General features: G+C 42.5%; 1 protein-coding gene across 2 annotated transcripts; it reads right to left on the bottom strand.

The window, feature by feature from the left end:
- Positions 1–1,297: 1,297 nt before the first annotated feature.
- On the bottom strand, positions 1,298–21,471 carry surf4l (surfeit 4, like). Of its 2 annotated transcripts, none has more exons than XM_021606675.3 (6): positions 21,185–21,439; positions 18,574–18,760; positions 9,398–9,474; positions 9,206–9,249; positions 3,233–3,419; positions 1,298–2,805 (listed from the first exon to the last, which is right to left on the bottom strand). In XM_021606675.3, the coding sequence occupies exons 1-6, from the start codon at positions 21,230–21,232 to the stop codon at positions 2,539–2,541; spliced, it is 810 nt and encodes a 269-aa protein (XP_021462350.1). In that variant the 5' UTR covers positions 21,233–21,439; the 3' UTR covers positions 1,298–2,538. The 2 variants fall into 2 exon arrangements, with proteins under 2 accessions (XP_021462350.1, XP_021462351.1); XM_021606676.3 differs by lacking the exons at positions 1,298–2,805; positions 3,233–3,419 and adding exons at positions 8,111–8,643; positions 8,838–8,955 and having other exon boundaries at positions 21,185–21,471.
- Between the last annotated feature and the right edge of the window lie 719 nt (positions 21,472–22,190).

The raw sequence follows: 22,190 nt of genomic DNA, 5'->3' as shown, positions 1-22,190 counted from the left end.
ATAGACTTATGTCAGGCCTATCTTACTGAATGTATGTCCTTCAGCTAAACCAGAAAAGAGGTCGTCAATGCAGGGTAGTGGATATTTTTCAGCAGTCAAGACTGGGTTAATGGTGACTTTGTGACTTCAACTTTATGACTGGAACGACAGGTGTAAACCCATTCACTAGGTCCAATACTCCACTCTCGACTAGTCTGTTTAGCACGGTTTCAACTTTTGGTTTTATGGCGTATGGGACAGGTCTAGCTTTGAAGCATTTTGGCTTGCTGTCTGGTTTCACGGTCACTCTTAACAATCACACTTCCTCTCACTGGAACAAGCTCACCGGTGTATGTTCTCAGCTTCCTCTTTGTGGGCTGTGGTGTGATGTAGTTTCTCCTTGTATACAGAAAAGATATGGCTGCTCCAGTGTCCACTTGCATCCGTACTGCTTTTCTATCTAGTAGCGGTGGCCATTGTCTGAAATGGACAAAACACAAAGACTCTTCCCCTTCTGACAGGGTATCACTTTGTTCATCCTTTGTTTGCTCCATTTTATGTACTTTCTGAAGTCGCTTTTCCTTTGTTCACTCAGCTCCAGCAGTCAACCTGTTTGGCCCTCTGTTTCAGCACAAGGGCCGGTACGGCACGGCTATGCTGGAGCTTAACAGGCTATGCACTCGCCACACAACACCCACCTCAACTGCCTGGTGCCAAGGGAAGCTGTCAGTTCATAAAAGGTGAGGTCAGTCTAGCTTAGTGAAGCAGCCTTGTTCGCTACTGACCACAAAACGGACTCCTTGAAATGTGATGACAAAGAGACAGCCTGGGAGGAGATTGCAAACCTAAACTGATGCCCCCTCATGGTCTCTTCCGCGTTGACAGGAACTCCTGATTGCTAGTATTGAGTCAGTGGGAGGAGTCGGGGCTACTCAGTTATGCCAATAAAACCACTGTGGCCGTAACTTCAGATTTGTCCAGTAGATGGCACAACTAACTAAAAGATTAACAGTTGAGCTACAAATTTAAAAAAGACCTGGTTTAAACTAGAATAAAAAATGTAACATGTATCCATTTATCAACTCAGGTCTTTAGTGCATTTAAATATTTGATTAACCTATCATGAAACAGAATAGTGGAAAATCTAGCAGTCCCGAGTTATGAGGACAGTGAAAATTCATGAAAATTCATACTTTTAGAATGCCCTCAAAATGTCAATTATTTCCTGATATCATGGGAGCCTTGATAGTCATGGTGGAAAAAAAATTGTGCGGAGAAACACAGCCATCTACACAGAGCCGTAATAAACACACCAGAGTTTATGCTTTTGTTTATGATTTATAAATATTCAAAAACAAATAGAAAATCATCATTTTTCTCATACTTTAATAAATGGAAAAACACTGAGTGAGACCAATGATAGAGGGCTTTAAAGCTAAATGGCCCTGTTGTGCTGGATGACATAGAATACTATAATTAACCAATTGTAAACTTTGGACTCAATTGACAGCACTCACATTTGTCATATGGAATAGTTTAACATGCTATAGTTGTGACAAAATTTCAATAAAGAACAGAATAGAAATCCCCGCATGTGAAAGTGTCTGTACATTAAATGGCTTAAGGTGTTCATGGGATTCTACAAGGCATTTGAAAAGGCACAGAGAAACTCAGAAAGTGGACAAATACAGTAAAAAGCAGCTAACATGCTTTTTATTTTAACTAGGCAAGTCAGTTAAGAACCAATTCTTATTTACAATGACGGCCTAGGAAGAGTGGGTTAACTGCCTTGTTCAGGGGCAGAATGACAGATTTTTACCTTGTCAGCTCGGGGATTCGATCTAGCAACCTTTCGATTACTGGCTCAACGCTCTAACCACTAGGCTACCTGCCGCCCCAGTTCATTGAACTGTCAAATTATGCAACTAGCCAAAAGGTACTTTTTTATCCCAACTTAAAATATTTGATAGAAAGTACTGCATTTGCCCCTTCATAGAAACCTACCTAACCATAAATATAGTAATGTATCTATTCTGTGCTAACTCAAATCAGCACAAAAGCAGCTATCATCATTTACACATAAGAGTGTAAAACTTGTCCTCTAAAACAGTGGGTTGAGTCTTTAGTTAAGGGCTGGCATTATTGAAAGCATAGACAAAAGATGCGCACAAAAAAATAGCAAAAGAAGCATGAAAGAATTACAGTATATAAATTCTACAAATACACCATTAAAGACAATACCTTGAAAATTGGTCACTAAAATATAGATTTGTTTTAAAAGACAAAAAACATTAGTAATGTATTGGATATCCCCAAATCGAGAGATGGCCATGTCACGACGAGCTACAGTAGCAAAATAAAGACTGCAAACCATTTGTAAAGGTGCCTGTGGAGGACAGTCACAGAAAAGTTAGCGAGGGAGAGTGAGACAGACAGACTGAGAATGAGACAGTGCTGAGGGGAGGGGGGTAGAGGGAGGAGGTGCGTACTGCTTAGGCCATGTTTGGTAAGGTGGGGGGGGGTCCCTGTCCTGTCGGTCCTGGTAACTTGGGTCGAGTCTCACCACAACTTCTTCTTTTCGTCCATGGACACCCCACCGGGCCCCAGAGCCACAATCAGTAGCAGCCCACCGATCACCGACATGGTCTGGAAGAAGTCGTACTTGAGGAAGTCGTGCATGGGCTTGTAGGCGGGCACCATCCAGAAGGCATTGAAGTATACGTTGACGGCAAACAGCCACAACACCAGGGTGAGGGCGGCCAGCTTGGTCTTGAAGCCGATTGCCACCAGCACGATCAGAGCTGTGCCCACCAGGTTCTGCAGAATCTAAAATGAGGGGTAGGTGTACAGTAGGACGACAGTCAATGTTCATTCAAACTCGTACCAGGATTTCAGAAGCATGTTGATATGGTTGCATCCCAAATGGCACCCTATACTTTATATAGTGCACTACTATTGTCCAGGCACCCCTAGTCAAAAGTAGTTTTAATAAAATGTTAATTAATAAATAAGGGAATACAAGCTGACTGCCTGAGACAAACAGTTTAGACCCGGGTTCAAATATAATCGAATGTTTTTTTCAAATACATGAGGTGCTTGATTGAGCTCTCAATGAAACCAATGGAAGTCCCAAAAGTAAAAAAATAAATAAAATTCAAATAAACACCCTCCTCCAGGCAGGCTCGATCAAATGCTGAATCAAAAGTAAAGAACAAATGCGATTTGAATTGGTATGCAGGAGCTCAGAACTCACAGAGATGAAGCTGGGGTCAAAGTGCAGCAGGGTCATGAACATGAGCACCAGGAGAACCCGTCCGCCCAGCTGCATGTACTGCTTGGGCGAGTGCTCTCCCATTGACGGCACCCCAGCAAACATGCTCTTCCCCTCCCCACGCGACTCGGCTAGCAACAGCAGGAGCCCCCCGCCCAGGGCCAGGTTCCTGGAAAGGAGGAGTGAGAGGGAGAAAGAGTTAAGCAAGTGTATTTGCAGTTTTGCAGAGATGTACAGTGGTTCCTCCTTTAAAAGTTGCGTCATACTGCGGCACACCTTGCGTGCTGCCTCAGCATTCTGTGGCACGTCATTTAATTCTCAGCCATTTTTTCTGTTACTGCAAGTTATTCCTAGTTTGACCACTAGAGGGCATCTGAGAAGTATTTGATAGTCTTCCATATTGCAGACACACGGGAGACCGGGGTTCAATCCCCCAGAAGGAGTAGGCTGTCCTTGTAACTGATTCCATGTGTTATTTCATAGTTGTGATATCTTCAATATTATTTCACAATGTAGAAAAAAGTAAAACTATAGAAACATCCAGGAATGAGTAGGTGTGTCCAAACGGTTGACTGGCACTTGCTTAATATTATGGTGTTTTTATTCCATGAAAAACGAAAAACCCTCTGGGTAAATTCAGTCCGTTTCGCTCCCGGAGCACATACTGGACGGTCGGGCCGAGGCAGTCAAGCACCCAAGCTAATGTTGGCTAGCTTCCTAGTTACTTCCATACACAAATGAGACCACTCTGACCATTTTACTCACCCAAGCAGAGCTGGTTAGGCATGTTCTGTTAACCAGAGAGTTGGTGACTGTAATTGTGCTGCAGGAAACAATTTAATTATGCATTTTTGCCGACGTTTACTGACACTGGCCATAATCAACGGGTGTTGAGAACTCGTAAATTCATTATTCCAGAGCTCTGGTACACTCAGACGAGAGTGCTCTGAAATCGGAGTAGATAGTCAGAACGAATTTACGAAAGCACCCGAATGTCCATTGAGAACGCACACCGACAATACCATTTAGCTAAGCTAAGAATGACAGGAATAATCAAGTGCATAAACGTTCGGTAGTTAGATAGTCTATAGTTAATACACTGTCAAGTTTGATGTATAACTACTAACGTTAGGTAGATAGCATATCATTACAGCAGTATGTACCAGTATGTTAGCTATGTGGACAGTGTAGCTAACAAATTGTCAGCCAACAAAACATGTAAGGTAACTTATTTAAAAAGTAATTACTTTACTTCATTGAGTTGCAAGCTACCACAAGGACGCGCTCTATCGACTCTGCGGACAACTACGAAGGGCTGTGTGATGGCATCTCAGGTAAGCAGCACTGGGCATTCTTCCGCCCAACTTTTACATAGCTCCTACGATTCAGTGTCGGTTCATAACACTGTACTATATTACATGCACGCATACCATAGAATAATGAATAATGCAATTATTATTATTCTCAAGCTAAACAAAATAATTTAGCTACGAATGCCTGTTCGCCATTTTCAGTTTAATTAATCTAACTTTCTTTCATGGCAACTCATAAGCAGGCCATGTCCTATTTGTTTCACAGTCAATATATAATCATATTTCATGACAGTGTAACAGTTAGCGTTGTTACAGAAGGATGAAAGAACACAATATGTCTGTCAGGGAATGCAAGGATGCCCCATGTGGGCTTTAGAATGGTCAAAGGAAGTCTTAAGCAATGGGCCATCGTGTACAATGGAGGTCTTTGCAGCGTGTAGATGGTGCAGGTATCATTGCCAGAATGATCCAGCTTCGTTGCATTGCTTGTTCCTGCACCCATCTCTCATCCACATTGATACAAATCGTAAACTCAGCAAAGAAAGAAACGTCCCTTTATCAGGACCCTGTCTTTCAAAGATAATTTGTAAAAATCCAAAGAAATTCACAGATCTTCATTGTAAAGGGTTTAAACACCGTTTCCCATGCTTGTTCAATGAACCATAAACAATTAATGAACATGCCCCTGTGGAATGGTCATTAAGACACCAACAGCTTATAGACGGAAGGAAATTAAGGTCACAGTTATGAAAACTTAGGACACTAAAGAGGCCTTTCTACTGACTCTGGAATAACACTAAAAGAAAGATGCCCAGGGTCCCTGCTCATCTGCGTGAACGTGCCTTAGGCATGCTGCAGAGGCATGAGGACTCCAGTTGTGGGCTGGGCAATAAATTGCAATGTCCGTACTGTGAGATGTGTAAGATAGCTCTACAGGGAGACAGGACGGACAGCTGATCGTCCTCGCAGTGGCAGACCACGTGTAACAACACCTGTACAGGATCGGTACATCCGAACATCACACCTGCTGGACAGGCACAGGATGGCAACAACAACTGCCCGATTTACACCAGGAACGCACGATCCCTCCAATGCTCAGACTGTCCTCAAAAGGCTGAGAGAGGCTAGACTGAGGGCTTGAAGGCCTGTTGTCTGGTGAGGACCTGCCTTACATCACTGTCAACAACGTCGCCTATGGGCACACCCCCACCGTTGCTGGACCAGACAGGACTGGCAAGAAGTGCTCGACACTGACAAGTCGCGGTTTTGTGTCACAGGATCATCGGACTGGGCTTGTCATTGTAGGGAATCTCAACGCTGTGCGTTATAGGGAAGACATCCTCCTCCCTCATGTGGTACCCTTCCTACAGACTCATCCTGACATGACCCTCCAGCACGACAAAGCCACCAGCCATACTGCTCTTTCTGACAGTGAGAGAAGGTTTCTTTTTTTGTTGAGTTTGTCTTTTTCAGATCTAAAGAGTCATTTAAACTTCTTTATTCTTACATCATTGAAAATTTGTCTAGGAATAAGTATGAAATTGGAGTTGTTCTTCAACTGGTAATACATAAATAATGAAGGTTAATAGATTTAACATTACACTTTAAATTCCAATGCTTTTTTCCCCCTTCAAGATACAACAGGTAAGCATATTATTTTGTATCCATATTGCATATTTCCCATCACCTCACGAACAACCACAATACCAGTCTGGTGTTAAGCTTTCTGTGCTGTATTGAAGTATCCTGAAAACGACATCTGCTGCTTTAGATTGAATGGTCATATCTCAAGTTATTGTTTTCATATCTACAAAAAAATAAGCTATTTTCTGTGAGTATGAGCTGATCAAGGGGTCAAAAATGTAGATAATGCCAGATGTTCACTGTCCGAGGAACAGACCGTGGAAGCGTTATTCCTGGCACAAGTGTCCATACCCAGAGGTAATTAAACTGTTCTGTGTTCTTATTCCCTCTGCCTGTCTTGTTGTACATGGAACCTGTCTCACATGCACAGTTGAGGGAGGAGGATACATTGACCTGTTGAATTCTATCCACCTCTTCTGTGTGGGATATGTTCCTACCTCATCTATGGGCAGATCTGCAGCATTTCAGAGTTGGAATAATCACCATTTAAGTACAGAGGCGAACCGGACACCTCGCCAGCTGTGGCATTACGGAATGCTCCAAACACCTGTGCACATTTTTGTGTTTGCCTTAGCACTACACAGCTGATTCAAATTATCAAGTCATCAAGCTTCAAGTGGTATTTATGTCTAATATATGACATTATCTTCCATTGTTTGTCCTCATGTGTCTGTTTTTCAGCATAAAGTACTCTTTGTCCACTTAGTGTGGACAGCAGGTGAGACCACACACACAATTAAGTCTCTCTTTCACTTCATCCCTCTCCTCCCTAAATCCTCTAGGTTATATCAGTTGTCGGTGAACCCCTCCCGCATCTGAACTGGCTGACACAGAGGGCACAGCATGATCATAGGTGAGAGGTCAGGTCAACAGGAAGTATTGTTAAAGAGATGCTTTACATTGAAATACAGATAGATGTAGCAGTCCCAGAGTTAATGATCCAAGATCAGTTTTGCATTTCACCTCCTGATGACTGACCGTGTTAGAATAAAAAAAAACAAGGCTTAATCATGCTCTCTCTATCCATCGGTCTCTCGTCTGCAGGTATGTTTTGATGTGAGAGGGGAATCCAGTCCCGTCATCGCCACCTCAACCACTCTTAAGATAACCTTCGGCCCAAGGCTAGTTAGGAAACACTATGTAATTGTGATGAACTGAGAGAATATTAGGGTAGCACTAATTCATTAATCATGCTGTCTACCTCTGTTCTTACCTCTTTCCCTTCTACACCTCTCTCCCCTCGTTTTATAATGCACACCTTATATGCATTGAAGTACAGATTGAACTTGTATTTATAATAATTATAACACATGCATTAACACCTGGATAATGAACTTCTTTCAATAAAGCGTATCACATTCTCCGCTGGCTGAAATTAAGTATATAATTGAAATACTATCCTGTGTCCTCAGATTAATGCAGATGGAGTTAGATATGCATAGTTTTTTTTCTGTATATATGAATAACAAATCAATCATGTTTCTAGTCTATTGCATAGTTACCATGTGTAATCATTGATGTCCCAGGAGCAGGAGTGGTAAACACTGTTGGAAGTGTATAACTGGAATGCAGACACAGCATCATTCAAAGAATGGAGTTTGATACACCTGGTATTGGATAGGACTGAAAAATAATGTCTCACAGAGATTCATACCTGAACCACACCTTTATTTGCCAAGGAAGAGTGCATGATCAGTGAATATACTCAATGTACAGGCTACAATGTGGGGATCGCATGCGTGGTAATAACTACAGTACATGTACAGTGGGGCAAAAAAGTATTTAGTCAGCCACCAATTGTGCAAGTTCTCCCACTTAAAAAGTTGAGAGAGGCCTGTAATTTTCATCATAGGTACACTTCAACTATGACAGACAAAATGAGAAAAAAAATCCAGAAAATCACATTGTTGAATTTTTAATGAATTTATTTGCAAATTATGAAGTTGATACAACAACTCTGATAGCCGTATAGCCATAGATTGGTATGAATATTAGTTCAGAACCTAACATTTTGGGGTCCTTACACAGATCAGCTACATAGGCATACAGTTATTTTATCCTCCACTACACAATAAGCAAGTAAATAGTTGGTTACTTCAGCTGCATTGCACGGCAAGGCAAGCTTTTATTTTACCTTTATTTAACTTGGCCAATTATTATTATAATAATTTTTTTAACTAGGCAAGGAAGTTAAGAACAAATTCTTATTTTCAATGACGGTTGACTGCCTTGTTTAGGCGCAGAACAACAGACCTGTAACTTGTTTGCTCGCGGATTCGAACTTGCAACCTTTTGGTTACTATTCCAACGCTCTAACCACTAGGCTACCCTGCTGCCCCAAAGCTTACACAATTGTACATTCAATTTGCAGTAAATGCTTCAGCTAGCTAGGTTCTTCACATCCACTGTTTCCCAAGACGACAGCCTCAGGAGTCCCTAAAAACATTAAACACGAATTACAATGTCATACAGTACTTATGTCATAACACCAGCTATCTAGCTGGCTAACGTTAGCTATCTAAATCACGATTTTCGTGAATTAACTTTATGACATGTCTCTACATTAACTAACATATTCCTCTCAATTGTACATGTTTAGCTTGACTCGTTATGGTGTTATAACTACTTACATCTGCTTCCCCCGTAATGTTTTGTCAGCCATCTTCGTTGAAGAAAGCCACCAGGGACGGGCGGGCTCGCGTCAAATTTGTCATTGGAACCACTCGATATGATTGGTCATATAAAAACCTTGGGACCCAAATGCATAATGAGTGCTCTAACTCCCCCTTGTGGTGGTCTGGAGCAATGAAGCCGTGACGCTGGGTACCGCCAAGTCCCACGGTCTAAGCTCGCAACTTTTAAAGGAGGAACCACTATCATTCGCTGGGGCGTGTTGCTCTGATCTGTGCTTCACAGAAGGACATTTGTTTAAAGACTATGACCACCAGCTTTGCACTCATTAGTTCATTTGAAAAAGACAAACAATCAAAGGACTCACCTCATCAAGAATTTAAGATCCCATAAAATGCTGTAGGCAATAGTCTGAAATGGTAAGATGATTTAGTGAGACTCTGATTTCCCTTATGTATTTAATTATAAAGATTGTAAACAGAATATAGTATCATGAATGGTTTCATCTTCTGCTGTATTCAGCCCATATACAATTAAAGAAAAACAAGTTTAGACTTACCTGTAAAGAAAGGATTCCAAATAATGCAAAGCAAGCATACTGGACAAAATTCCTACTGAGGATAAGGACACAGCCACCTGTTTGAAAGAGAGATGAACAATAACATTTGTTTATTTAACGAGGCAAGTCAGTTAAGAACAAATTATTATTTACAATGACGGCCTACCCTGGGACAATTGTGCGCCGCCCTACGGGACTACCAATCACGGCCGGATGTGATACAGCCTGGATTCTCTCCCTCCCTAGGCCAGTTTTCAGGGCCCAACGTAACTGCAACTGGCCATCCCTCATCTGCTATAGTGATGGGGAATAAAATCGATACAGTAACGTATCAGGATATTATATCGATATTTGACTGATAGGTAGTGTTAGCTAGCACTAGTCGGCTGTACCTGCGCCAAAACTCCAGTATTATTCATCATTTTGCGTTTTCTTTGTATTAAAGTTGGCCAACATGTTTTCAGCACTTTTTTTTCAATGAGTGATCAAAACCAATTTTAACATGCTTTGTCATCTCTCTGCAGCAGACATATAGTGAGCAATGTTTGGAACATCAAATCGAAATACATATAGAATTGTGAGAATTGCAATGCATATCGTCTCGGCACATAAGAATCATGATAATAATCGTATCGCAATGTCCCTGGCAATTCCCAGCACTACTAGCAGTCTCCCCAGGCATTGCACCAACATATTCACTACATAGTGAACAACTAGCCTCTCACACCTAGCTGTCCGAGTAGGTTCAGTAACTCCCCTAATTGTCCTGGTAGGTTCAGGAGCTAACCTAGGTGCTCTAGAATGTTTACTAACTCACCGACACTAAGACTTTCCTGTAATTTCAAGTGTTTCACAGCATGGATGCTTTAGACTACACTGTACCGTGGATAAAAAGCTGAGAAAAATACTATAACTAATTGGAAGCCTCATGTAAAAATGTACATAACACTGTTTAACAGTTATATCGTATGCCTACTGTAGATTCAAATAATCCGTCTCAGGCGCCAACCTCATGCTGTCGGGTGAGACGCATGACGCTCAGACTATTTTAGTAAATATCTTGAAGTGGAAGAATATTTTCAGCAGCTACCTTGATTTGTTTATACACTGAACAAAAATATAAAACGCAACATGCAACAATTTCCAAGACTTTACTGAGCTACAGTTCAAATAAGGAAATTAGTCAATTGAAATAATATCATTACACCCTAATCTATGGATTTCACATCACTGGGAATATAGATATGCATCTGTTGGTCACAGATACAGTACCTTAAAAAAAAAGGTAGGGCGTGGATCAGAAAACCAGTCAGTATCTGGTGTGACTATTTCCTTCGCATAGAGTTGATCAGGCTGTTGATCGTGGCCTGTGGAATGTTGTCCCACTCTTCAATGGCTGTGAGAAGTTGCTGGATATTGGTGTGAACTGGAGCACGAAGTCATACATGGCGATCCAGAGCATCCCAAACCTGCTCAATGGTTGACATGTCGGGTAAGAATGCAGGCCATGGAAGAACCGGGACATTTTCAGCATCTAGGAATTGTGTACAGATCCTTGCGACATGGGGCATTGCATTATCATGCTGAAACATCAGGTGATAGCAGCGGCTCAATGGCACAATGGGCCTCAGGATCTCATCCCGGTATCTCTGTGCATTCAAATAGCTATCGATAAAATGCAACTGTGTTCATTGTCCGTAGCTTATGCCTGCCCATACTATAACACCACCGCCACCATAGGGCACTCTGTTCACAACATTGACATCAGCAAACTGCTAGTCCACACGACACCATGCAATCTGCTTGGTACAGTCTGTAAAACCACACCTCTACAGCATGCCAGTGGCCATCAAAGGAAAGCATTTTCCCACAGAAGTCGGTTATAATGCCGAACCGCAGTCAAGTCAAGACCATGGTGAAGACGACGAGCTTGCAGATGAGCTTCCTTGGATGGTTTCTGACAGATTGTGCAGAAATTATTTGGTTGTGCATACTCCGTTTCATCAGCTGTCCGGGTGGAAGGTCTCAGACAATCCCGAGGTTCTGGGCTGGCGTGATTACACGTGGTCTGCAGTTGAGGCCGGTTGGCCGTACTTCTAAATTCTCAAAACTGACGTAGGAGGTGCCTTACGGTTGAGGAATGAACATTCAATTCTCTGGAGGACATTCCTGCAGTCAGCATGATCCCTCAAACTTGAGACAGTGCATTTGGAAAGTATTCAGACCTCAACTTTAACCACATTGTTAAGTTACAGACTTGTTCTAAAATTGATTAAATAATAGCCCCCCCCCCCCCCCCCCCAACACACAATACCCCATAATGACAAAGCAATACAGGTTTAGACATTTTTGCAAGTGTCTAAAAAATGGGGAGCTTCTCCCATTGTTCTCTGCAGATCCTCTCCAGCTCTGTCAGGTTGGATGGGGAGCGTCGCTGCACAGCTTTTTTCAGGTCTCTCCAGAGATGTTCGTTCAGGTTCAAGTCCGGGCTCTGGCTGGGCCACTCAAGGACATTCAGAGACTTGTCCTGAAGCCACTCCTGCATTGTGTTGGCTGTGTGTTTAGGGTCTTTGTCCTGTTGGAAGGTGAACCTTAATACCAGTCTGAGGTCCTGAGCACATTTTCATCAAGGCTCCCTCTGTACTTTGCGCCATTCATCTTTCTCACGATCCTGAATAGTCTCCCAGTCCCTACCGTTGAAAAACATCAACAGCATGATGCTGCCACCAACAAACGCAGGGATGGTGCCAGGTTTACTCCAGACGTAACGCTTTGCATTCAGGCCAAAGAGATCAATCTTGGTTTCATCAGACCAGACAACCTTGTTTATCATGGTCAGAGTCCTTTAGGTGCCTTTTGGCAAACTCCAAGAGGACTGTCATGTGCCTTTCACTGAGGCACGACTTCTGCTTGGCCACTCAACCATAAAGGTCTGATTGTTGGAGGGCTGCAGAGATGGTTGTCCTTCTGGAAAATTCGCACCATCTCTACAGAAGAACTCTGGAGCTCTGTCAGAGCAACCATCGGGTTCTTGGTCAAGGCCAAGGCCCTTCTCCCCCAATTGCACAGTTTTGCCAGGAGGCCAGCTCTATGAAGAACCTTGGTGATTCCAAACTTCTTCTACTTAAGAATGATGGAGGTCACCGTGTTCTTGGGGACCGTCAATGCTGCAGACATGTTTAGGTACCATTCCCCAAATCTGTGCCTCGACACAATCCTGTCTCAGAGCTCTACAGACAATTCCTTCGACCGCATGGCTTGGTTTTTGCTCTGACATGCACGGTCAACTGTGGGACCTTGTATAAAGTTGCAAGAAAAAGTGTGTGAACCTTTGGAAATACCTGGATTTCTGAATAAATTGGTCATATAAAATTTGATGTGATCATCTAGGTCACAATAGACAGTCTGCTTAAAACTAATAACAAATTGATGTTTTCATGTCTATTGAACACACTGTGTAAACATTCACAGTGCAGGGTGGAAAAAGTGTGTGAAACCTTGGATTTAATAACTGGTTGACCCTCCTTTGGCAGCAATACCCTCAAACGTTTTCTGTAGTTGCAGATCATTCCTTTTTATAAAACTTTCAGTTCAGCAATATTCTTGGGATGTCTGGTGTGAACTGCTCGAGGTCATGCCACAGCATCTCAATCAGGTTGAGGTCAGGACTCTGACTGGGCCACTCCAGATGGCGTAATTTCTTCTGTTGAAACCATTCTGTTGATTTACTTCTGTGTTTTGGGTTGTCGTCCTGTTGCGTCACCCAACTTCTGTTGAGCTTCAATTGGCGGACAGATAGCCTTACATTTTCCTGCAAAATATCTTGATAAGCTTGGGAATTCATTTTTTCCGTCGATGATAGCAAGTTTTCCAGGCCCTGAGACGGCCCCAAATTATGATGCTCCCTCCACCATACTTTACAGTTGGGGATGAGGTTGATGTTGGTGTGCTGTGCCTTCCAAACAACTCAACTGTAGTTTCATCTGTCCACAGAATATTTTGCCATTAGCGCTGTGGAACATCCCGGTGCACTACTGCAAACCTCAGACGAGCAGCAATGGTTTTTTTTGGACAGCAGTGGCTTCTTCCGTGGTGTCCTCCCATGAACACCATTCTTGTTTAGTGTTTTACGTATCGTACTTCCTGCGCTGACAGAGATGGCCACTTCACTTTCCTATTTTGTTTTTTACGTGTTATTTCTTACATTGGTACCCCAGGTAATCTTAGGTTTTATTACATACAGTTGGGAGGAACTACTGGATATAAGAGCAACGGCAACGTCAACTCACCATCATTATGACCAGGAACACTACTTTCCCGAAGCGGATCCTGTGGTTTGCCCAACACCCAGGACAATGGATCAGATCCCAGCCGGCGAACCAAAACAACGTCGCCGTAAAAGGGGCAAGCCGGTCTTCTGGTCAGGCTCCGGAAACGGGCACATCACGTACCGCTCCCAAGCATACTACTCGCCAATGTCCAGTCTCTTGACAGCAAGGTTGATGAAATCCGAGCAAGGGTAGCATTCCAGAAAGACATAAGAGACTAACGTTCTTTGCCTCACGGAAACATGGCTCACTCGAGACACACTATCGTAGTCGGTACAGCCAGCTGGTTTCTTCACGCATCGCGCCAACAGAAACAAGCATCTTTCTGGGAAGAAGAGGGGCGGGGGGTGGGGGGGGGGGTATGCCTTATGATTAACGAGACGTGGTGTGATCATAATAACATACAGGAACTCAAGTCCTTCTGTTCACCTGACTGTTCACCTCACTCAAATGTCGACCGCATTATCTACCAAGAGAATTCTCTTTGATTATAATCACAGCCGCATATATTCCCCCCCAAGCAGACAAACGGCCCTGAACGAACTTTATTTGATTCTATGTAAACTGGAAACCACATAATACAAACAGTGTAGCTATTCCCTCCGCAAGGCAATCAAACAAGGTAAGCCTCCGTATAGAGACAAAGTAGATTCAACGGCTCAGACACGAGAGGTATGTGGAAGGGTCTACAGTCAATCACCGATTACAAAAAGAAAACCAGCCCCATCGCAGAACAGGATGTCTTGCTCCCAGACAGACTAAACAACTTCTTTGCTCGCTTTGAGGACAATACAGTGCCAACGACACGGCCCGCTACCAAAACCTGTGGACTCTCCTTCATTGCAGCCGACGTGAATAAAACATTTCAACGTGTCAACCCTTGCAAGTCTGCAGGCCCAGACGGCATTCCCAGCCGCGTCCTCAGAGCATGCGCAGACCAGCTGGCTGGTGTGTTTACGGACATATTCAATCAAACCTTATCCCAGTCTGCTGTTCCCACATGCTTCAAGAGGGCCACCATTGTTGATGCATAATCGAGAGCATCCTGTCGGGCTGTATCACCGCCTGGTACAGCAACTGCTCCGCCCACAGCCATAAAGATCATCAAGGACAACAACCACCCGAGCCACTGCCTGTTTACCCCGCTATCATCCAGAAGGCGAGGTCAGTACAGGTACATCAAAGCAGGGATCGAGAGATAGAAGCTGTTTTTCAATCTCAAGGCCATCAGACTGTTAAACAGCCATCATTAACATTGAGTGGCTGCTGCCAACATACTGATTCAACTCCAGCCACTTTAATAATGGAAAAATGTATGGAAAAATGTATCACTAGCCAATTTAAACAATGCCACTTTTATGTTTACATACCCTACATTACTCATCTCATATGTATATACTGTACTCTATACCATCTACTGCATCTTCCCTATGCCGTTCTGCACCATCACTCATCCATATATTTGTATGTACATATTCTTCATCCCTTTACACTTGTGTATAAGGTAGTTGTGGAATTGTTAGATTAGATTACTCGTTGGTTGTTACTGCATTGTCAGAACTAGAAGCACAAGCATTTCACTACACTCACATTAACATCTGCTAACCATGTGTATGTGTCAGAGATGTTAGCATATTCCAGAGATTTCTGTAACTCCTTAGCTGACATTGTAGGATTCTAAATTATCCTCCTTGAGCATTCTGCGCTGTGCTCTTGCAATCATCTTTGCAGGACAGCCACTCCTAGGGAGCTTTTTTGTTGTTGCTGAGTTTATATACAGTTGAAGTTGGAAGTTTACATACACCTTAGCCAAGTACATTTAAACTCAGTTTCACAATTCCTGACATTTAATCCTAGAAAAAAATCCCCTGTCTTAGGTCAGTTAGGATCACCACTTTATGTTAAGAATGTGAAACGTCAGAATAATAGTAGAGAGAATTATTTCAGGTTTTATTTATTTCATCACATTCCCAGTGGGTCAGAAGTTGACAAACACTCAATTAGTATTTGGTAGCAACGCCTTTAAATTGTTTAACTTGGGTCAAGAATTGTGTAGCCTTCCACAAGCTTCCCACAATAAGTTTTGGCCCATTCCTCCTGACAGATCTGGTGTCACTGAGTCAGGTGTGTAGGTCTCCTTTCTTGCACACACTTTCAGTTCTACCCACTAATTGTCTATAGGATTGAGGTCAGGGCTTTGTGATGGCCACTCCAATACCTTGACTTCGTTGTCCTTATGCCATTTTGCCACAACTTTGGAAGTATGCTTGGGGTAATTGTCCATTTGGAAGACCCATTTGCGACCAAAATGTAACTTCCTGACTGATGTGTTGAAATTCTGCTTCAATATATCCACATAATTTTCCTGCCTCATGATACCATCTATTTTATTAAGTGCACCAGTCCCTCCTGCAGCAAAGCACCCCCACAACATGATGCTGCCACCCCTGTGCTTCACGGTTGGGATGGTGTTCTTCAGCTTTCCAGCCTCCCCCTTTATCCTCCAAACATAACAATGGTCATTATGGCCAAACAGCTCCATTTTTGTTTCATCAGACCAGAGGACATTTCTTCAAAAAGTACGACCTTTGTCCCCATGAGCAGTTGCAAACCGTAGTATGGCTTTTTTATGGTGGTTTTGGAGCAGTGGCTCCTTCTATGCTGAGCGGCCTTTCAGGTCATACCGATATAGGACTCGTTTTACTGTGGATATAGATACTTTTGTACCCGTTTCCTCCAGCATCTTCACAAGTTCCTTTGCTGTTCTTGGATTGATTTGCATTTTTCGCAACAAAGTACGTTCATCTCTTGGAGAATGAACACGTCTCCTTCCTGAGCGGTATGACGGCTGCTTGGTCCCATGGTGTTTATACCTTTAGGTGTTTGGAAATTGCTCCCAGGATGAACCAGACTTGGAGGTCTACAATTTTTTTTCTCAGGTCTTGGTTGATTTCTTTTGATTTTCCCGTGATGTGTGTAACTAAGTCAGGTTTGTAGGCCTCCTTGCTTGCACACGCTTTTTCAGTTCTGGCCACAAATTTTCTATGGTCAGGGCTTTGTGATTGCCACTCCAATACCTTGACAAAGGGATACTGAGTTTGAAGGTAGGCCTTGAATTACATCCTCAGCTACATCTCCAATTGACCCAAATGATGTCAATTAGCCTATCAGAAGCTTCTAAAGCCATGAAATCATTTTCTGGAATTTCCCAAGCTGTTTAAAGGCACAGTCAACTTAGTGTATGTAAAATTCTGACCCACTAGAATTGTGATACAGTGAATTATAAGTGAAATAATCCATATGTAAACAATTGTTGTAAAAATGACTTGTGTCATGCAAAGTAGATGTCCTAACAGACTTGCCAAAACTATAATTTGTTAACAAGACATTTTTGGAGTGGTTGAAAAACGAGTTAATGACTCCAACCTAAGTGCATGTAAACTTCAGACTTCAACTGTAGATCCATGACTACATGGAACTCTATTCCACATCAGGTAACTGATGCACGCAGTAGAATCAGATTTTAAAAACACAGGTAAAAATACACCTTACGGGACTGTAGAGACAAATAGGTGCTACAGTGCTACTGATAGTAGTGGTGGCGCTTGGCTTGCACGTGCAAATTCAGAAGACAACATTCTATAATAGAACGGTATTATTTGATGTGTCAAATTAAAAGCTTATTTAACGCGTCAAAGTGTTATTGTCAAATAGTGTTATTTGACGTGCATCTTTTTTGATACGCAAAGACCCAAACGGCGTTCCATAGTACGTCGTGAAGCTAATAGCAGTGACGCTATCACAGTGTAACTCCAGTAGGGCAACATCTGAACAATAGCACACGTGGTAATGTTAGTGTGTACTGGTGCTCAACCAGTCGCAAAAGCCCACACCAACCATGACAAAACGGTTGATTGTCAATGGCAATGAATTCCATTAATTTGTCATTAATGGATTTAGCCTTTGAGTTGTCTCGCTGAAATATTCTTACTCTTTCAAATGACTGCTCGATCCACACAGCAGACATTGTGGGCTAGGTTAGGAATGCTGTGTTGCACATGTAGTGAACATTTTATGTGGCGTCATTAAGTCATGTACCTACGTTATATAGGTATGCATGTAAGCATTAGTTTAACGCCGATGTGGAAAAACCAGACATAGGGCCGATACCAATGTTGGCATTTTTAGCTAATATCGGCCTATTCCGATATGTTCACAGATATATGTTGCATCCCTAGTACCAACACTTAACATTTTTGATCAGTCTAGTTAGCAAAGGTTTGAAGTAGATGTATCTAACTGTCTTATTTGCATTTGTTCAATGCCTCGATTCGATAAACTATATTGGATATATGGCTGTACAGATTCCTGGTTTCAATTAACCCAAGATGAACCCTGAAGATGGGACAAAGTGCATGACAAGGTGGCCCAGAGGAAGCCAGCTGTTCTCAACCCCTACATTGCCCCATTCTTCCAAGAGCTCACTGAGTTTGGATGACCACACACACACAAGCTTGATGTGCCCCTTTTGTCACCTGTCTTTTTACCCACAGAGTAACTAGTGCTCATCTCTCATTCTATTCTTTATTTTTCTATGCTTTTCCTAATTGGTGAGAAGAGATTCTGTAATGTATTTGACTACTATTTTGCTTACTGTAAAACATTACAGCATCCATTAAAATGTGCAGCAGGGAGCTGCAATATTTTTACAGTAAGGAAAATAGTACTGTCAAATACATTAGAACATCTCTGCGGTAAAGCAAAATTACAGTATTAATCTGGCAACTCAGGGAAAGCCTTACAGTGCAAATGTTCTAGTAGGTTCAGTAACAGGTTCAAGTAACTCACCTAGCTGTCCTAGCAGGTTCAGTAACACGAAGCAGGCGGCCAGAAAGTAGCCACAGCTCCAGGTGGCCTCAATGTAGTCCCGCTGCTCATTCCACTGGAACCACATGCGAATGCCGTCCTCCAGGAAGGTGCTGATCAGACACAGGCGTGCCACGTGAGGAAGGTATTGTTTGGTCACTCTCAGGAACTGCCAGAAAAGAGGAAGTGGTTGGTTAAACGGTTAGTCAGAGAGAGTAGCTCAGTAGCTCTGTTGCAGTAGTGCTTGTACTGTCCCTCTGATGTTAGGCTATAGGTTAGGATATATCAGTACACTAGAATGTAGGCTAATAGTAGTGATGGGGGGGGGGGGGGAAATCGATAGTTACATATCGCAGTTAGGGATGCAAAGGAACGTAAATTAACAGTAAATTTCCATGGGAAGTTAAGCCTGTGAATTTGATGAATTTTGAATTTTTATTTTGGTTAAACTATCCCCAATTCGATGGAAGTGATGGTACGTGTGATAGGGGTTAAACAGCTTGGAAAATACCAGAAAATGAGGTCATGGCTTTAGAAGCTTCTGATTGGCATCATCTGAGTCAATTGGAGGTGTACCTGTGGATGTTCTCAAGGCCTACCTTCAAACTCAGTGCCTCTTTGCTTGACATGGGAAAATCAAAAGAAATCAGTCAAGATCTCAGAAAAAAAAATTGACCTCCACAAGTCTGGTTCATCCTTAGGAGGAATTTCCAAACGCCCGAAGGTACCACGTTCATCTGTACAAACAATAGTACGCAATTATAAACACCATGGGACCACGCAGCCATCATACTACTCAGGAAGGAGACGCGTTCTGTCTCCTAGAAATGAACGTACTTGCGAAACGTGCAAATGAATCCCAGAACAACAACAAAGGACCATGTGAAGATGCTGGAGGAAACGGGTACAAAAGTATCTATATACACACAGTAAAACGAGTCCTATATCGACATAACCTGAAAGGCCGCTCAGCAAGGAAGAAGCCACTGCTCCAAAACGGTCATAAAAAAGCCAGACAACGGTTTGCAATTGCACATGGGGACAAAGATCGTACTTTTTGGAGAAATGTCCTCTGTTCTCATGAAACAAAAATATAACTGTATGGCCATAATGACCATTGTTATTTTTGGAGGAAAAAGGTGCAGGCTTGCAAGCTGAAGATCACCATCCCAACTGTGAAGCACAGGGGTGGCAGCATCATGTTGTGGGGGTGCTAGCATCATGTTGTGGGGGTGCTTTGCTGCAGGGGGGACTGGTGCACTTCACAAAATAGATGGCAACATGAGGGAAAATTATGTGGCTATATTGAAACAACATCAAGACATCAGTCAGGAAGTTAAAGCTTGGTCGCAAATGGGTCTTCCAAATGGACAATGAGCCCAAGCATACTTCCAAAGTTGTGGTAAAATGGCTTAAGGACAACAAAGTCAAGGTTTTGGAGGGGCCATCACAAAGCCCTGACCTCGGTCCTATAGAAAATGTGTGGGCAGAACTGAAAAAGCGTGTGCGAGCAAGGAGGCCTACAAACCTGAGCCAGTTACACCGGCTCTGTCAGCAGGAATGGGCCAAAATTCACCCAACTTATTTTGGGAAGCTTGTGGAAGGCTACACAAGGCTACAGATTCACAAAAATAAAATTGTCTCTGTGGTAGAATGTTTATTTTGATTGGCGTTTTTCTTAAATGTATTTAAATCCCATCAGGTAGCCTGATTTCAGATTTCCATGTGAACAGGATTATAATATTTCTTGCAAAGCATGTAAAGGTTTTAAACAAACTATTATATTAATCTGACTATCCATGTTACTGTGTTTACTGCAAACAGCCTGAGGTAGACAATTCAGACACTAACTGATTTAGCGGTCCACCGCTTACCTGTTGATGATAGTATCTTCTGACTGGGTGAGTTTTGTTAAGAGCCCCGACACTAGTCTACACATTAACATATCGCTTGCGGTACGTTTTTGGAAACATAAGGAACGTATCTTTCATTTAAGCTTAACGATTTTCTAAAAACTAAAAGGTTAAACTACGACACACCTTTATATGGTTAGTGTTCCCACACGGCCATATCTTCATGTTTACATTGCTTGTTTCCAAAGACAGACGGAAGACATAGGCGGCCACATGTGCTAATCAGCCATATAGCTTGCGCTGAACACCTGTGTGTAAGCATAACTGCTACAGTAACTATATATATTTTTTATTATAACAATTATGTCAGGGGCATATCAGCATATGTTTCGAAAACAATGATTATAGACGTTTCTAAGAGTAGGAACACAGCGTCGGAAATGTACCAAATGTGGACGAATGTAACCGCTGAAACCCATACATACGGAGCAGAAGTGTTTTCGAAAGCTAAACCAGAGGTAGCCACTACTGCAACTGTTTCGGCTTCATGACTGTACGATTGAAGAATAACTCAAACGGGAAGGGACTACACACACCATCATTGTTCATTAATATACATTCACTTTTTTATCCACATTCTAGTTTCGTTATCATGAAAAAGTGAGAAGACTCCCTCCCCTTAATTCAATGACTCCTGGTCTGGTTCTGCCGTGGCCGCGAGGGCCTTGTGCACTGCTTACCTGGTCTGCCACGTCCTCCGCATTGCTCATCAGATCATTCTGCCCCATGTCACGCTCTGAGTCTGGTACTGCTGGTACCACTGCAGTTTCCTAAAATTCTAACTGACAAAAATCTGACCTGTCGCCTTGAGTTTTTTCAGACGCTAGCTCCTCTTCATCGAAGAAGTGCAAGCGTTACCTCCGCCCCATAACACAGCTCCCTCTGTAGGCAGTAATTGCCATAGCGTGCCACGTATACTGATCCAAGGGGCTAGTGTTCTGGTTGGGAAGCACGCCATCCCATGTAGACAGAGGAGACTGGCGGTACTGCAGTTTAACTGACGCGGAGCCCAGAAAAGTCAATTTTCAAAATTATTTAGGAAGAAACTTTCATCATCACCTTTGTGACAAATATCCATTGAATTTTTCCATGAATTGTCTTCGAGGCCAATTTTCTTCCATCACTCATAGCCGAAGTTTTATATTTTACATTTTAAATTCATGCTGCTAGGGCTCCTGAGTGACACAGTGGTCTAAGGCACTGCATCTCAGTGCTACAAGGGGTCATAATAGTCCCTGGTTCAAATCCAGGCTGTATCACATCTGGCTGTGATTGGGAGTCCCATAGGTTAGTGCACAATTGGCCCAGCATGGCCAGGGTAGGCTGTCATTGTAAATAATAATTTGTGTTTAACTGACGCCCATTGGGCCACCCTACCCTAAACTCTAAGTTAACTAACCTTAAGCCTAACCAGTGGCGAACTGTCATCCAGGGCAGGTGGGGCATTAAATTAAATTGAAGCAAAAAACAAGAATTTGACATTTATTTTAAATGTGCCTGTTTTTGCATGTTATTTTGGCATTAATACATGTCGCATATCAGTTTGCAAACAATGTAAAAAAAAAAAAAAAAAATTTATTGAGGTAACAAAGCAGCATAAAAATATGGTCTCCATTTTGGGGGGCTGACATTCTGCACATTTTCTCTTCGATAAAAGAGTAGCTCTCAAATACAGTTTTCTGTTCC

This window comes from Oncorhynchus mykiss, chromosome 6, assembly GCF_057628025.1.
Source record: "Oncorhynchus mykiss isolate SJ-2025 chromosome 6, ASM5762802v1, whole genome shotgun sequence".
Taxonomy (NCBI): Eukaryota; Metazoa; Chordata; class Actinopteri; order Salmoniformes; family Salmonidae; genus Oncorhynchus; species Oncorhynchus mykiss.
This window is presented reverse-complemented; position numbering and strand designations above follow the sequence as displayed.

Coding starts and splice junctions, on each gene's coding strand:
- surf4l (XM_021606675.3), bottom strand. CDS start 21,232: ATGGGGCAGAATGATCTGATGAGCAATGCGGAGGACGTGGCAGACCAG. Junction 18,761..21,184: donor CGGAGGACGTGGCAGACCAG/GTAAGCAGTGCA, acceptor CTTTTCTGGCAG/TTCCTGAGAGTGACCAAACA. Junction 9,250..9,397: donor TTGGAATCCTTTCTTTACAG/GTAAGTCTAAAC, acceptor TTACCATTTCAG/ACTATTGCCTACAGCATTTT.